At 36.5% G+C, this 17,811-nt stretch overlaps 1 protein-coding gene across 1 annotated transcript in view; it reads left to right on the top strand.

Annotated features, from left to right (window-relative positions):
- The window catches only part of AASDHPPT (aminoadipate-semialdehyde dehydrogenase-phosphopantetheinyl transferase), a 37,513-nt gene extending 22,041 nt beyond the window's left edge, over positions 1–15,472 (top strand). Inside the window, exons 3-6 of the mRNA XM_036994709.2 lie at positions 3,542–3,663; positions 4,294–4,455; positions 11,734–11,805; positions 13,540–15,472. Of these exons, the coding sequence (XP_036850604.1) occupies positions 3,542–3,663; positions 4,294–4,455; positions 11,734–11,805; positions 13,540–13,704 (521 nt within the window). The 3' untranslated portion in view covers positions 13,705–15,472. The remainder of the gene's footprint in view (positions 1–3,541; positions 3,664–4,293; positions 4,456–11,733; positions 11,806–13,539) is intronic.
- The last annotated feature ends 2,339 nt before the right edge of the window (positions 15,473–17,811 follow it).

The following is a 17,811-nucleotide window of genomic DNA, read 5'->3' as shown; positions in this document are numbered from 1 at the left end:
TACGAGTGACAGTTGGGAGAGCTTTCCTTCTTGTTGGTGTGTGGCCTTCCTCTCCTGGGAGAATAGCGACCTCTAGTGGCTTATGCTTGGCAGGTGTGCGCGGACAGAGCTGTTGCTGTGGGTGTGGCCTGGCTGGGGCTGCTCCTCCAAAATGGTGGAGCCCCTTTGGAGGGGGAGCGGCCGGGAGGCTATTTATCTCCGTAAGGGGCCTCTGTGCTCCATGTTGCCCAGGGGGTTAGAGTGCCCAGAGATCCCCAGATTCCCTGCCTCTGGGCTAAGTGTCCTGTGCTGCCCCTTTAAGACTTCCAAAAAGCACTCTCCAATCCAAAACAACAACAGCAACAACGAAAGAGGGGGAAAAAAAGGAAAAAACACACGAATTTTTTGTCCTCAGGCGCCGGTCTTAGCACCCGCTCACCGTTCTTGCTGCTCTGTTTCCCTAGTATTGGGGTCCCTGTCCCTTTAAGGCTTCCAAAAAGCTCTCGCCAAAAGAAAAAAGAAAAAAAAACTGCTCCCGTTTCTTTGTTCTCCAGCGTCGGCCTCAGGCACCCCGCTCACCGGTCCTGCCGCCTTGTTTCCCTAGTATCCAGGACCCCACACATGCACTGTGTCTGTGCTCTGGTCCGGAATCCTGGGGCTGGGTGTTCAGCAGTCCTGTGCTCTCTCTCCCTCCCTACTGACTCCTCTCCACTCGCCAGGAGCCAAGGGTCCCGCTGCGCCGGGGCTTGTATCTTACCCCCTTAGCGAGGCGCTGGGTTCTCGCAGGTGTGGATGTGGTCTGGATGTTGTCCTGTGTCCTCTGGTCTCTATTTTAGGAAGAGTTGTCTTTGTTATATTTTCATAGATACATGTGGTTTTGGGAGGAGATTTCTGTTGCTCTACTCATGCCGCCATCCTTGCTCCGCCCAACTTTTTAAATTGTAGGCTTTTTAGTTAATATTCTATTAAAACTTTTTAGATAATACTCAAAATATACAATGCTGTCTTCCAAATCCAAGGTAGCTATTCTTCCCGTTATTGTTATACACAGTGTGCCACAATCTATTTGAGTAAACAGTTTATGATTTAACGTAAGTATAGTGCTCCCAGTTTTTTAAATCTCCAGATACGCTTTTGTTCACTTTTGCAAGCTAGCTTTCTTAACTCTCTTTACTATTCTTAACTCTCTTTACTATAGTATTTGTCAAGCCTCTATGTACTAGTAGTGCTTCATTTTATTAAGGGGCTTAAGAAAGGTGTTGGAGAACAAGCATCAGACTGTCAGAAGGGTCCATGACCCAAAAAGGGTAATCCCTTGCCTTGGGACTCCTACAAACAAAGTTTAGTATTTCAATACTGTTGCATGAAAGTGACTTTATAACTTTGCTGGCCTACATTTAGGAAATAATAGCCTTCATCAATAAGAACAGATACAAATAGTAGACATTAATTGAATTCAATGAATGGTTTGAAATTAAGTTATTCTTCTTGAGAAGAATAGAGGGCTAAGGAGTAAATAGTTGAATTAACTGAGTCTGATGATGAATTAACTGAGTCTGATGAACTTGAAAATAAATGCGAGCTTTGTCTTGGTCTAAAGCACCCCATACACATACATCATTCATTGTAAGATCTTCAGAAGTATTTCCTGGTTAAACAAGAGGTGACTATTTTAACTGTTTCAAAGTGGAGATGGTGGGGGAATAAAACAGTTCTGAGAGAGAGCTGACTTTTAATGTTTTTAACCCTTGAGGTAACTGTGTGAATGGCAGTTGGTTACTATAGGAGAAACTGTCAACTCCTCATGAACGTCAGGACTGTGTCTGTTTTGGTCATCATGATATTCCCAGCATCTAGCACTTGAGTGAATGATCTGAAGAGGAGTTCTTAGGGGGATTTGACATTTTTTTTACCCCAAAACATACTTTGCTGCATAAAAAGTATCTGTAGAGGGAGGGTATAATAGCAACTGTCATTTTAAGTTGTAGTCAACCATTTGGGAGTGTCAGATTTTGGAGGTCAGTATTTTATTCATTTTTATTTTATTTTATTTCATTTCATTTCATTTTATTATTTTATTTTATTTTATTTTAATCTGAAATTCAAGTTTTTTTTTTTGAGAGGGCATCTCTCATATTTCTTGATCAAATGGTTGTTAACAACAATAAAATTCTGTATAGGGGACTCAATGTACAATCATTAATCAACCCCCAGCCTAATTCTCAACAGTCTCCAATCTTCTGAAGCACAACAAACAAGTTCTTACATGGTGAACAAATTCTTACATAGTGAATAAGTTCTTACATGGTAAACAGTGCAAGGGCAGTCATGGAGGTCAGTATTTTAGAAATGGGAAATGGAGTTACAGTAGGCAGGCTGTGTTAACAGAATCTGCCAAGGGACTACAAGAGGTTTTTTTTTTTTGGAAAATAATGTAATGAACTAAGGATGTAGAGCAACAGAGCATTTAGTTAGTAGCTTATCAGTTGATAGTTAGCATTCATTTATTTATATTGTCAACATTTGTTTACCTACTTTGGGCTAGGCTGTCTGACAAGCCAATTAGTCTAGAAGTATGTGAGGGCAGGAATCAAGACTGATGTGTTTTTAACTGTTAGCTCAATACATATTTGTATAATATTTATACATGTTCTGCATATTTATAGAATAAATAAGTGAATGATGACAGAAAGTTCCTACCTAGTAGTAAAAATAGACAAACACATAGTTGTAATATATTGGAAAAATATGAAAGGCATACCATGCATTTTTAATTTGTCTTAGACCTTAAATCTGAGAAATCAGATGCTTTGAGTTAATTTGTCATTTATTTTTAGAATGCTGTGTAATATTTTGTTGACTGTAACAGTAGAGCTAGGGATGTATTTCAGACTTTTTAAAAATGAACTTATTTCACAGCAGCATCCCAAAAGAATAGAAATTAAAACCTATTTTTATTTGGAGTAGTCAAATTAGAAAATATGTTGAAAAACAGTTATTGTGAAGACAATCAGTGTATGTTAGTTTTCCAATGACAGTTGATTATTTAGGATAAAAGAACAGTCCTCAGCTTTCTACCAGTTCTCAAAAAAATAATAATAAAAAAATTATGCCCTTTTTTCTTGTTATATAGCAGAGTAAAATTTTAAACCCCAAAAGAGTTTAGCTCTATTTGAAGAGTGTTTGTTGTGGATTTCTGATATTCTATCATATATAGAACATTTCCTACTAGTTTAGAATTTATAACAGGTGTGGCTGCTAAATTTTATCAGGTTTTTGGGAGGCATCTATTGATACAACCATATGGTTTTTCTCCTTAATAATTATTTGATAATTCACAGAATTTCACTATTTCTGTTGAACTCTCCTGTTTATGAGCTAACTCCTGCTTGTCATTGTGTGTTATTCCTTTAATTTCCAACTTTGATTTGTTGATATTTTCTTTAGGATTATTGTGACTGTATTCAGAAGTAAGGTTGGCATGTAGTTTTTTGTTTTGTGCTCTTTGACAGGTTTGGTAATAGAACAGCTATTTTTAATTCTGTACTTCCTCAATTGACAGGTCGTGGTTCAATTCCAGAATTCTTTCATATTATGAAAAGAAAGTTTACCAACAAAGAATGGGAAACAATCAGAAGCTTTAAAGACGAATGGACTCAACTGGATATGTTTTATAGGAATTGGGTATAACTTCTTTCTAATTTTGAGAGTTAAAATATATGATGATTCCACTGTCTTTGCAAAAATAGGAGCAGAAGTGCTTTGTTTACTCAGTAGTTCGTGCAGTAAATAATTGCTTATTATTGGGGATCTTCATGATTTTTGTATACATGAATAATGCGTACATTATTACAATAGCATTTAACAAAATTGAATGTATATTTAATGCTCAGAAGGTACTTACTTTTAAAAGTAAAACAAGACATATTGGTCACCATTTATAAATAATGTTTAGTGTTTTCTGTCTCAAGGGCACTCATATATGTGAGGCCTTATTTAACAAACATGGTACTTACTGTCTGCCAGAAGAGTTTACTTTAAGCCCCTCATAAGTTAGTTAATTCTCACAGTAGCTCTATGAGGAAGGCACTGTCATTCTTATGTTATACTTGACAGAAGGGAGATGCAGGGAGCTTAAATCATTTGCCTTAAGATCACTCAGCTGGTTTGTCCCCATGCTGTTATAAAGGGTTAAAAAGTAGCTTACAGTCTTTGGTAATATAGAGTTAAAAATCCATGTGTGCTGGCTCTATAGATTTTCTGAAAATTTTTACCTACTTTAACGCCTTAAGAGAAAATGTCTCTGTATCTTAGGCATTGAAAGAAAGCTTCATAAAAGCCATTGGTGTTGGACTAGGATTTGAATTGCAGCGTCTTGAATTTGATATATCCCCATTAAACCTGGATATAGGCCAAGTTTATAAAGAAACACGTTTATTCCTGGATGGGGAAGAAGAAAAAGAATGGGCATTTGAGGTAAGAAATTTATCAAAATTGCTAAAAACTGTGAGAATTTCCTTATTTTGTGCATAAATGTGCGATTGATTTGGGGAAGCCACTCATTGAAACTAGATACAACTAAAATCTAGTCTTGGTGGTTGAAGGTGAAAATAGGTACACTATGAGAGCATATAACATTTAACCTGATACTTGAAAGGTAAGTAATAGAGTGAGGTTAAGTAAAATGAGCAGGAATAAAGGCTGTGAAATAGAAAGAGCTTTGCAGGTATAAAAAAAGTCAAAGGAAGATACTTTACCATGTTGAAGGATTTAAGAGGGATTCTAGGTTAGGGTAGTAAGATCACGTGGGCATTATTGGTTGAGTTAAAGACTTTGGTCTTTTTCTATATTTGGTTTCTGTCACTATCAATTCTTCGTTGCTAGTGAGTGAAAAATCAACACAAATTCATTTGAGCCAGACTGCTGGAGGAATTCATAACCAGGCAGCAGAATTTGCTAGAATTGGGAACTGAAAAACTCAAAGCTCTTACTATCTCTACAACCTGACTTCAGTTTTCTCCCACCCTTGTTTCTTATTCTATATAAAAGTGTTCTTAACTTCTCTGTTCTGTGTGGCAGGAAACATGGCTGCCTACTACTTTTGCATGTGACAATTTGCAGTTCAAAATCTCATGGAGATTGGTGAAGTCCAATCCTTAAGAGTCCTGGAGAAGAGCCTGGCCTAGCTTGGGTTAGGTGCTTATCTACTGGCTAATCATTGTAGCGATGGTAGCTACTCTGAGTGGTCCAGTTTACATTAGGCATCCAGAGCCCAGCAGATAGGTTGTAGTATAATGTGGTAGTTCTGCTGTGATCACCTGAATAGTGCAGAGAAGGTTGGTACCCAGAATAAGGAGTTAGTGTTGAGTGCATAAAATAGAAGGTATTCACTAATTTTCTTAAGAGAATTTAACAGGTATTAAGTTGGAAGTGATACGTCAGATTGGTCTTCTAAGAACAAGTACTATTTGTGATGATCTGTGGAAGTTAAGGAATGAGATGTCGAAAATGTTATGAGGAATTCTCTGATTTGTAGGACCATCTGTTGGAATACTGAATACTAGAGAGCAAGTGATATGTTAAGTTTGAAACACCTAAGTGAAGGTGTCAGGTCACTGAATAGAACGGAAGGCTGGGCCAGTGGAAAAAAAATCATTAACATGTGGCTATTAGTTGAAGCCATTGTATTTAAAGTTGCAGCTGTAAGATTACCTGAATTAAAAGAAGAAAAGGCCTAGGACTGAGTCCTGCAATATCAATATTTAAAGGTCGTGTGGAGGAAACAGAAAGAATGATCAAATGGACCAAAGTAAAATAAGAGTAGTATTGGGCAGAAAGTATTTTGAGAAAGAATGCTGTATCACTGCTAAGAGAATGAATACGGTAGGGATCCTATCAGTTAAAGCATAAATTATATTTAGGATACTTTGCTTTAAAAGAAAGTACAGTTTTTAAAATTTGTAACCAGAATTATTAAAAAATAGTTTCATATTTAAAGGGGCAAGCCTCAGCCATTTCGCTCATGTGGAGTGAACTAAAGTAAAAGTTAACTTATTCTTAATGAAGCCAGATAAAAAGTTCTTACTATGCATTTTTAGCATTCACTTTTCGCACCTGGATTCAATAGAAAATAAGTTTTATAACTGGAAAAAAATCAGATGTCACCTAATGAGAAAACTGAAGCAAGCTGTGATTAGCCTTTTACTGCAGTCATACTCGTGATGCTTAATAATTTGTATCAACATGGAATGGAAAAGGCTGCTTATGTTATATATGTTATTATGGACATAATGTTTAACTGATGACTAGTGAAACAAATCATCAAGACAAATTTATACATAAAAAGGCTTGTTGGAGTAGGCAATGGTAAAAGGTAGCTATGTTGTTGAGTTGGGGGGTTAAAATTTACCATCAACCTTTTTTTCTAACTTTTTTTAATTGAAATGTAGTTTGTATACAATATTATATTGGTTTCAGATGAACAACGTAGATTCATTAATTAAATATATTATTAAATGCTCACCATGATCAATGTAGTTACCATCTGCTACTGTACAAAGATTTATATTATGAGCTATGTTTCCTATGCCACACACACACACGCTATGCTATGCTATGCTGTGCAATATAGTCCTTATGTGACTAAATTACTTTATAATTTGACTTAACACCAACTTTTTGACTTTGGCTGATATTGATACTGCTTTCCTGAATATAGCTTTTAATTTTATTTTTTTAAAGAATATATTTCTGTTACATGAAGTAATTGCAGTTTTGTTATTAAATTGAATATAATTTATTTTAGGATAGATTTGATCTAACTTGTTTTAAAAATTTACTTCTAGGTAGATAACATTTTTTCTTCCAATAAGTACTTTTGATATTCTTTGTAACTTGTTAGGAAATGAAGATTTCTTTTTTGTAAAATATATTTCATATTTTAAAGTAATTTATTTACATTTTTCCAGGTTAACAACTAAAACTTATGTTATTTTTGTTTAAAAGTTAACTGAATTAGCGTTAGGTGGGAAATCTTACTGGTTTTCCATGTTTAGTTCAAAGTGTTTAAGGTCTTTTAGGAAGACAATAACCATTACCCAGGTAACCACTTACATTGTATTTTTAAGAAGTGTCTCATGTATTACAAAATGTTTTTCAAAAGGAAATGTAAAGGGTGTTAAGTAGAATTCTCCCTTTGGCATAAAAAGAAATGGCAGACAAATCCATACAGTACTTCTTAGGATGGCAAAACTGGCCCTCTGAATGCTCCTCAAGCCAGTCTGTGCAAGTGTGTCCGAGGCTACGATCCTGGTTGGGTGAGGAGGAAAGAGTCAGCCACTGGGCCAACTGGGCTTTACTTTTGTCTGAGTTCCTGTGGACCAAATAGATGCTGTGGAATGGGGCTTAAAGTATCTTTTGACAGGACCCTACCTAAACGAACTCCAAAAGAAAAGTAGTGGCAGGAATTATAAGAAGTCAGCTCTTAACGTACTGCCAGCTCCAGGGAACTGTCCGGGGCTGAAAAACTGCAAGTGGTTCTCTGAAGATGGCGCAGATGACCCCCGCCATCAGGTGGCCGGTATTTGGATACTTGACATGACCCAGGCTTTCAAAAACTGGATCACAGTGGTGTTGGTCATTACTTTGCCCTTCTCTTTCAATCCCCTTCTGCTTTGCTACCTACCGTAAAGACTCCAGAGTGCAGGAAAAAGGGAAGAGTAGGAGGAAGCCTAGGGGGATAATGTACATTTGTTTTAGGGTTAAACTGGGTTTGTTTTTAGCTGAAAGTGACTGAAGAGCAATAGGTTTGCTTAAAGGCTTGTCCAAGAGGGGGAAAGGGAGATCCGTCAGAGAGTATTTGAAGGCAGCTATGGAAAAATAAATTCTTTACTGTTTGCCCATTCCGTGTACCAGTAAGGAAGATAATGAAAAAAACTATGTTAGGTTTATATATTTAAGTGTGGATTGTTTATTACACAATAAAGAGGTCTAGAAGGGGAGAATGAATGTAACAGAAAGAGTCTTGTGGTGTGGACAGCCAGAAACACGGGTTGAGGGGAAGTGATGAGCCTAGTGCCAAGGGAAGTGTACCTCGAGTCAAATGCAGACAGAAGGGTCCTGTCACGGCCTCTTAAAATACCTTTAGGCATGAGGAAGGGCTGCGATTTAAAGCTCTTCACTGCCTTTCCTTCACCCCTTTCCATTCTCACTGATGCTCACTGAATTTACCCATACTAGAACTCGAGGCAGCATAGTGAATGGGGAGGATCTGGGGTTAGGAAGAGAGGTGAAATCAGTCCTTTTCCCTGGTGGAAGCTTCCTACCCTGCATAAGGTTCGAGCTAAGGGTAAGAGGTGGAAGAAGCTCTGCAGGTGATGAGAATAAAATTTACTTTGGATCAAACAGGATAAAGTATCATGATTCAGAGAAAATTTGATACTTGAAAATGACCAGAAATGTTGTGTATGAGATGTGTTCAAGATTTCATCCAGGGAAAGAGAAAAAGGAGTTGTCAGAACTTCTTACTTAAAGGGAAATGGCGAGAGAGAAGTTGCTTTCTCTTACCGTGCTCTGGAGTCTGGTTCCTTTAGTAAACTGAAAACAAGGTACAAGGGTTCAGCCCTCCCCGGTTTTTTACACCTAACTCCAAAAGAAAGAACTGCTCAGAACGACTTAGCAGCAATCTACTCCCCTCTCCTTTCCCTACTGTGTAGATACTACTTCCTGAAACGTCTGGAGTCACAGCCACACAACATCAGCCTTGTGTGTAGGGTTTTTCCCCATATGTATTTGGTGGCTGGCTGTTCTAGAAATTGTTCCCTGAGTTGGAGACAGAACACACCCCTAGTAAGAAATACATGTGGGAGACTATAGTTTTCATTAACTAATGTGTGTAGTCAACTACTTCAAACTCAGCATTCTCTTCACAGTGTGAGGACTCTCTAGCTAAGCTGAAGAAAAGTCCCATTCCTGAAGGCAGCATGAGGAGAATACCTGCAGGACACCAGAATCAGGGTCAAGGCTGTATAAAACAATCCTGGCTCCAGGTGTGGATCTGGAAGTTTTCTAGTGGCACCCATGTAAACGGTGTGGAAGGCTAAGGACAGTGGCCTCATTCAAGCAGAGCTAAAGGAAGGACAGTGTCGCATAGGACATGGTGTAAAATTCCGTATCCCAGGGGAGAATGGAGCATTTACCTTGAAGGTGCAAAAGTGTTGTGTTATTAACTGAAAATCGTAAAGAAGATGGAGATTTTTAAAAATACCTGCTTGGTACCTTTAATAACATTTAAGAAGAGTATGTATGTCTGGAATGGAAGTGGAGAGCCTTAAGGTGGGAATAGGTTTGTCATTAAAAGAAACCTCTTAGTAGAAGGGAGTCTGTGCAGCGTGTGGAAAAGGGGACAAAGACTAAGCCCAGAAGCTCTTATATTTAAAAAGTGCACTTCATCGCCACTTTCTAAAATGTAAGGCATTTTCCCAAGCATCTGCCCCTTTCCTCTCACGAATCCACTCATGACCAGCAGCCTCAAGCACTCCAGCTTCACATTCCTCTATTTCTTGCTGAAGACTGTGAAGAAGGCTATGCACCTCAAATCTGCAAATAAGTCAGAATCATAATTGCCCTTCAAGTTACTTTTGCTTTCTGAGTTGGCTTTTTTGATTGTACCATCATCTAGTCATCCCAGATAGAAAGACCTGTTTTTGGTTCTTCCTCCTTTGTCATGCCAGTCAGTCCAGTTCACAGTGACATCCTCCCCTCTGAGAACTCTTCTGGCTCCTGCCACCCACCTAGTTTGGGCCCCCTTTGCATCTGAGTTGGACTAGTGTAGTAGTCTCCCAACTGGGTTCCTATTCCGTATTTTGCTTCAGGCTTCATCATTTCCCCCTATGTACTGCACTTTGCAGCCAAATTACAACCTACTATCTGCTATTGAATATCCAAAACCCTCTTCTATTTACATTTATTGTTCTTATTCTTCCATGACCTGCCCCACTCCAGTCTCCTTCCTGCCTTCTTTAATAATTTAAGCCCAACTTAGGTGCCCTCTCCTTCTTGCTTGTAAGACTATGCATTTTTCTTTCTTATGGCATGCCACATTTTGCCTCATAATCTCCATATTTATCTACTTGTTTCACTTCTCCAGTGCTCCATGAGGGCAGGAGCATTACCTTTATTATTCTATGTGTTTCAGAGCTGAAAATTCTAGCTTGAGCATAATCGAGAACCCATTATTTATTGCAACAAATCTAAAGGATTTTCCACTTGCCTGAATATTGTATCTTATACCTGGAAAAATAATGCTATAGAAAAATATATGAACTCTTATACCAAGAGGAATCATATTGTCACAGGCTTTCAATTTTTATAACTAGGTTCTGTTACAAAAGTTATGACCAAAAGACTTGCAATAATGAGATTAAATAAAAGAAATTCTTTGCTTTGCATTGAAAGGAAAATGTTTAAAAAATAGAAATGTTAACATGTATGACATATTTTTTCATACTTTTTTTATTGGGGGGAAAATTGTAGAATTTGAATGTTTTAAGTTAAAGCTTAAACCTTTTTTTCTTCATAAGAAAATGACTTGTTAGTTTCACTGAAGCAGAGTAATCTTTGCAATCTAATGCTAAACTATTTCCTGTAAAAAAATACTCTTGCTGCCTTTGGGTTTCTTGAAGATTATGGGAAAATTATGCTGTTCACAATTTTATGGGTAAAAAATTTTAAACTTAGAATCTTGCAAATTTAGAAGGTTTTGAAAATTAAATCTCAAGTTCACCAGCATTGTGTGAACTAGCTTAGCTAGCTGGCTTGATTGCTGGTTTTACTTCTTTTTCCAACTGATGCTTATTATATGTATTGTCCGAGGGAGAAAGGATTTAGGGCAAAGTTCCTCACCTCATGGAACTTCCTTTTTGGGGGGACATTGAATATTAATGTTTTGATAACTGAGTCATTGTAAAATAGCTTCAGTTTTCCTGTGTCAATTTTCATATTTACATGCCGCTAATAACGTCTGAGTAGGTATGATGAAGCTTTTTATTTTGAGTGGATAAATAGAGCAGGGCATCTTGGCATTTTAACGGACAGACTAAATGAAAACTCATTTCCCAGTTACCTCTGATTCTGGCCTTACATTCAGACACTACAATACTGATGAGCTAAGTGGTTTTCCAAAACTAATTATAGCCAGAACATCTCTGTGTGTTATAATGTTCATATTATTAATATATTCAGTATAAGGAATAAGGGGAAGACCATGTAACAAATATTGTGAGCTTGTTTTTAGTTAAAGGGAAAATAACTTTGACCTTAGCTTTACTTAGCTAGCTATAATTTTTCCTTCTTTAAGCATATTTTCTTAAACTTTATACATGTTGAATGTTGTTTTTTCCTAATTTGGGTGTGAAGATGGAAAGAAGAGGGTAAAGGATGAAAAGTCCTTGAGTAATACTATTTCTGATTGTAATTGCCTAATTCAACTGATGTCTTACGGAAAAATGCCTTAGTAAAGTTCCTTTTCAGTAAAAATTTTAATATTTAAGAGTAAAGGGCCAAAAATGTATGTGACTTGAATGGTTCAAAGGAAGTAGGGGAATGTATGTGTGTGTGTGTGTGTGTGTGTGTGTGTGTGTGTGTGTGTGTGTGTGTGTGTGTGTGTGTGTGTGTGTGTGTGTGTGTGTGTAGAGATTAAGTTTTTAAAAATATAAATAAAAGTATGTCTAAATTTGCACTATTTTTATTTTTCAGGAAAGTAAAATAGATGAGCACCATTTTGTTGCAGTAGCTCTTAGGAAACCCGATGGATCTAGACATCAGGGTGTAAGATTTTAAGATTTCTCTGATTTTTTTATAAAAAGCATGAATCAATATTGAGTTTATTCTTTATTAATGGAAACAATTATTTGGTTTATATCCTGTTAGAGTTTTTTTTTTTAAGATTATAAATTTACAAGTTTTCATTATCAAATCCTTAAGATCATCTGGAATTTCATAGAAATTTTTTTTAAAGTATGTTACTTGTTTCCTCACATTCAAATACACTTAAATATTACAAAGAAAAAATTTTGGTAGTGCTGTCTTACTTATATTTTCAATTGAAATTCAGGATAATACTATGATAGTTTTCCTAACAGTAGTTTATATCCCAGGGAATTGGGGCTGTGTTGAATATAAGGTATCATGTTGAAGGGTGGCGAGTAATGGAATTATCTGGCAAATTAAACCCCTTTCCCCTTTTGTAGTAATCTAAATTATTCCTAAAGTTTCAGTGTCAAACGTGAGAGACCTTACGTCATATTGAAGCATATCACTGGTCTCAATACTTCAATCACAATGTTTTTACTTTCTTGTATTATTGGTAAGTGATGAAGAAATTAAAAAAAAAAATTTAAGGATAAGGACTCTTAGCCTACATATGGTTATCATTCTGCTGAAATATTTATGAAATACTTACATAATATATAATTATAACAATGTTATAGTCAAAACTATATATATATCATTATTTTTCAGGGAATCCATATGAAAGAACATAGCATAGTTATTATATATGCATCGTTACCTCTAGATAAATAGCTCAGTGTGCAGATCATGCCTTTCATAGATTAACAAAGGATTAAAAATCTTAGATTATCCTTAAAACAGATGGCATGTTGATATTAACCCCTGCTATTTAAAGATGTTCTGACCCAGGTTGCCTGTCTTTGTCTGCTTAACTCTCAGGTGCTCTAAAATACCTTGTTTCCATAGACCTGTATATTTTTTGCAACATTTACACATGAAGTACTTCCTTTTTATTTCACTGGAGAGAGCCTGTTTATATAAGGCAGCACTGACATAGTGGAAAAAGAACAAGAGTACTGTTCAGAAGACCTGGGTTCCAGGCCCAGGCCTGCTGTTTAACCTGTGCTGTAAACTCATGCACATTGGTTGGTGTTTCCTTAGCCTTAGTTTCCCCAGCTATAAAATTGAGATAACAAACATCAGCATAATTGCGAGACATAAATCATAAAATATGTGCTTGACCTTGTTAAAGCACTATATAAAAACCTAAATATTATGACTAGAATGTATAGAATGTTTAAGTCTATAATGCATTGAGTTGTGAACAAAGGCTCTATTTTAAAGTGTAAGGTAAAGTTTACATTTGAAGTTGAGTGAATCATTTCCTCAAGAAGTGTTTCATCTCTGAGGTTATGGCAAATTTTTTCAACTCCAGCCTCTAGAGTATTACTCAAAAGTTTGCATAGTGGTACCACCTCTATTAGAATAGCCCACATGCTTGCTAAAAGTTAATATTTTGGGACCCCATTTTAACTGATCTGCTGATTCAGAATTTTTAGATGTGGTATAGTAAAGCCATGCCATAATTACTGTATGTACAAGAAATTAGAAAGGTTGTTTTTGTTTTTCATAGTCAACACTAACATAAGAAGTAAAGAATTATCTAGAAATCCTACTGTGTTGTGATTTAATACTACTGAAATGTAATTTGGTGTTATCTCATTAACATGCAGTATTAACAATGAGTGTAACAACCAATTTCCATTTTAGGTTTCATCTCAAGATGATTCTAAACCAACCCAGAGGCAGTTTACTATTCTCACCTTCAATGATTTAATATCCTCTGCTGTTCCTATGACCCCTGAAGATCCTTCATTTTGGGACTGTTTTTGCTTCACAGAGGAAATTCCAATTCGAAATGGTACAAAGTCATGATGATATGGTTCCTTAAGTAATAAAGGGAAATGTATTCATTAAAAAATAAATGCTGATAGTATCAACTTTTATTTCAAAAATCAGTTTTTAAAAACAACTTCCCTATTAAAAAAGCAGACTCCTAGTTCCAGATAGCTCACTAGAATACATAGTTACCTCTTTCTCCCCAAAAATCACATTGGATCGACAGAAGGAATTCCCTGAAAAATAAGTGACAACATGCTCATTGCAGGAAAAAAAAAATTGCATAAAGAGATATTTAAATTCCTATCTTTCAGAGATTATTCCTAAAACCCAAAATATCTTTCCAGACCTTTTTCTAGCAAATGAATCCATAGTAATATACTGTTTTGTTCTCTTAATTCCACATCTAGTGTTCTTAAATATACTTCAGTGGCATAACTTTTAGTGATGCTAATGTATTCTATTGTATGGCTGATATCAGTTAGGATGCTTTTAACCAGAGGTAACAATGTCCAAACATACATTTAAATAACCAAGGACATTTATTTACTTACCATACAAAGGTGTCATTAAGGACACTTTTTTTTTGCCTTGGCCTCAGTTTATTGGTTTTGCTTTAGGCTTGTGTCCCTCATGGTCTTAAGAGATGTTATTGTAACTTCCAACTTCACACTTATTAAAATTGTGTCAAAAAGGCAGGAAAGTCCATGTCTCCTCTCTTCGCCATTTTATCATTGAAAAAGACTTCTCCCAAAAGCCCCCAGAAGCTTCCTTTTCGGTGTCCACTGAGACAGACGATGTCCCTGAGTGAGCTCATCTGTGACCTTATCCTGTGGGAGGTAGACTCTGGGTAAGGAGGACGGGAAGGCGGGCCTGGGGACACGGTGTTCAGGGGAAGCCCACTCCCTGCCGGAAAGACAGTGTGCCACCGTTTACTCACTTTTTCCTCTGTGCTAGACATTTTTGATTGCCTGCAATTTTTACTATAAGCAGTGGTGCATTGAATGTCCTTGTGACCACATTTTTTAGGTAAGTGCTTAATTATGCTTAGGTTTCTAGAAGTGGAATGACTGGTTCAAAGGGCTTAAACATTTTTAGAGCTTGGTAAGTACTGCCAAATTGCTCTCCAAAAAGTCTGTATAATTTACACTTCCAGTTAGTGTTCTATATGTGACCACCTCTTTACCCTTCACTTGCATACAGCCTGGTCAACTGTAGATTATCCCTTCTTTACAAATTTAATCTTTGCCAATACAAATGAAAAACAGTTTTGTTTTTTTAATTTGTGTTTTTTTCATTGCAATGAGGTTGATATTATCGTTGTTATTGGCTATTTATATTCCTTTTTTATGAACTGCCTGTTAATTGTCTTTGCCTCTTTTTATTTTGGTAAATAGGACTTAATTTACAGTGGGAACATAATATGTAAGATACCATGACCATCATATTGATGACAAAACCTGTTACGTGGTCATGTTGCATGTCTCGGAGATTTAAAGTTCTTGTTATTGTTAATATGAAGAAGTGAAACAACTAAATTGTTTCTGTCACAAAAACTACAAATTTGTGTGTAAATTTGTAACAGTAGATACTTTGCTTAGTAAAAAATACTGGAATGTTTTAAATTTTTTTACTTTATTAAGCATGCCCAAATATTCTAAGAATAGTAAATAACGTGTTTGTAAAAGATCAGGTAGCATTTATAATAGAGGAAACATTGTTTTCCCTAGCATGAATGTAATAATGATATGAGAAACTGTCATCTTTCTTGTCATAATAATAATAAATGATTAACATTATTGAACTTTTGAGTCAGACACTGCTAATTTTGTTTTTGTTTTTTAAAGTTAAACCTTTAAAAAAGGTTTACATAGTGTAAAGAGTCAAATATATCTACATTTTCTAAATGAAAAATACCACTGCTTTGACTTCCTTGTCCCATTTCCTGATTCCAGAGCAAGCTCTTTCAACCCTTTAGCTGATTTTTTATTACTATATATCTAAGTAGTATGATTATATTGCTTTTACTTGATTTTCAAATTTTAGACATTAATTCCTAATAGAGCAATTAGGTTTCCCAACCATTACTGCCTTCCTGCTCCCCCTTTTCCAGCATAATTATATTGTAAATTCAGTGTTACATTACTGACTTTGATTAAGATTATTGCATTACAAAGATTGTTAATGCATGACTGAGTGGTGTTATTCTTAACCTCCTTTATTTACTTGAGTTAATAATTGACTTCCTTTGCATAGGTTTCTGTGTACTTACTGCTAAGTCAACCCAAAACTCAACTGGTTGTGTGAACAGTTTCTCCAAATGTTCAGACATCACATCTCTATCAGTGACATCACATCTCTATCAGTTTCATCCGTCTTGAAGGAATCACTGCAGAAGCAGTCTGTTCTGCCCAGTCTGGGTGTTTTGCCTTCTGTGGCTGGTGCATAACTGTCATCTCGCAATCTCCTTTCACCAGGGTCCTGAGGATTGCTTGCCTCTCCCGTGCGTTGGATTCCCTGATTTTCTTTTTCCCATATATATATCTCATGTCTTCCTTATCTTGGATTTACTCTTTCATTTGTGTGGGTTATATTAAGTAGCTTCCTGAGAAAAAAGGGGCATTTGAGAGAAAATTTTGAGACTTTATATGAGAAAGGGGCAGTCTCGTGCAGAGCAGTATAGTTGGTCTAGCCACTGCTTACTGAGATTACTCTGTTCCCCTCTATCACCAAAGCCCAATGTTTGGTACTGGCAATTTGAGTCCTGTGCTGGGCTGGACCACAGTACTGCTTTATATTCATGTTTGGCTGGGTCCAAAACTGTTCTTTGCATTGTGCCAGCCTGCCCAGTGTATAGCCTTATTGGTTTTTATAAGGAGTTTCCTGCATGGGAACTCTGATGGATTGATTTTAAAAATGGATCTATGTATGTGTGCGTGTATGCCTGTTCATGTATGCATATATAAACTCAGGAATCAAATAGATTTGGATAAACTTTCAACTAAATTTTTCATTATCTTTACTACTTAGTGTCTGAAACTCAGAAACCAATTAGATTTGGGTAACTCAACAACCACTATTGCCATCTGAACTTGAAAAAATGAATTTATACATATGTGTGTATATACATCTTTGATCAAAAATATGCCTGAACATTCTGTCTACTAGTAGTCAAAAGGAATGTGAAAAGAGCTATTGATAATTTTAATTTATGGGGAGAATAAATACGCCATCATAGTGTGTGTGCATTTGGAATTAGCAAAGGTATTTGGACCCATCTCCAGTTAGTATCAGGACTTCTTTGTCTAGGGTATTTATGTTAAGAATAGCTCTTCCTTTTTAAGTGTTTCACATGTATCAAACTATTCAATCCTCATAACATAACCTTTTAAGTAGGTTTATTATCTTCATTTTACTGTTGGGGAAAATAAAGTACTGAGATGTTATCAACTTTCTGAAGATCATACATCCATTGAATAGTGGACTTGGTATTTAACCCATGCAGCCTAGATCCAGAGCCTGAACTCCATGATTAGAGTGGTATATTGGTAAATGTTTAACAAGCAGTCCTGGGACAGGGATGATGGGGTCTGGTAGTTTGTGTTTCTTTTGCTGATTTCATGAAGTAATGTCATGGTGTAACCAACACCTAGGCTTAACACATGATGCTGTTTTGTCATACTTGATTCAGACTTATTCCCCACAGAAGCAACTGAAGACTTCCCACCCTGTCACCCTTCCTCTCTCCCTGGTGATAATCTCCATCACTTGTACTTGTATTCATTAAATACACAAGCATGTGTATCATTGATGGTTGATGCATAGTGTTATGTATTTATATCCTATATTTGCCCATTACGATTGAAACACCTTCAATAGAGTACCCATGTGTTAGGCCACTCTCCTACTGGCTTAGACTGGAAGCCCAGATCTTTGGTAGTTCTGACAGTACCCTACTTTTCCTGTTACCCTTCCTGTGCTCTTTCATGAGCGGGAAGCCTGCTAAAATGGCTTTCCTCCTCTAAATCCACTCCACCCTTTGCCCTGCTCAGTACCCCAGGAAATTGACTTCTGTGCACTATGTTAACCAGAACCCCTTTCTCCTGGTTGGCTTTTGCAAATGGGAGAGACCATTAGGAGAAG

The sequence above is a fragment of the Manis javanica genome, chromosome 6 (assembly GCF_040802235.1).
Source record: "Manis javanica isolate MJ-LG chromosome 6, MJ_LKY, whole genome shotgun sequence".
NCBI classification, from domain to species: Eukaryota; Metazoa; Chordata; class Mammalia; order Pholidota; family Manidae; genus Manis; species Manis javanica.
Note: the sequence above shows the minus strand (reverse complement) of the source record. Positions and strands in the feature narration are given on the sequence as shown.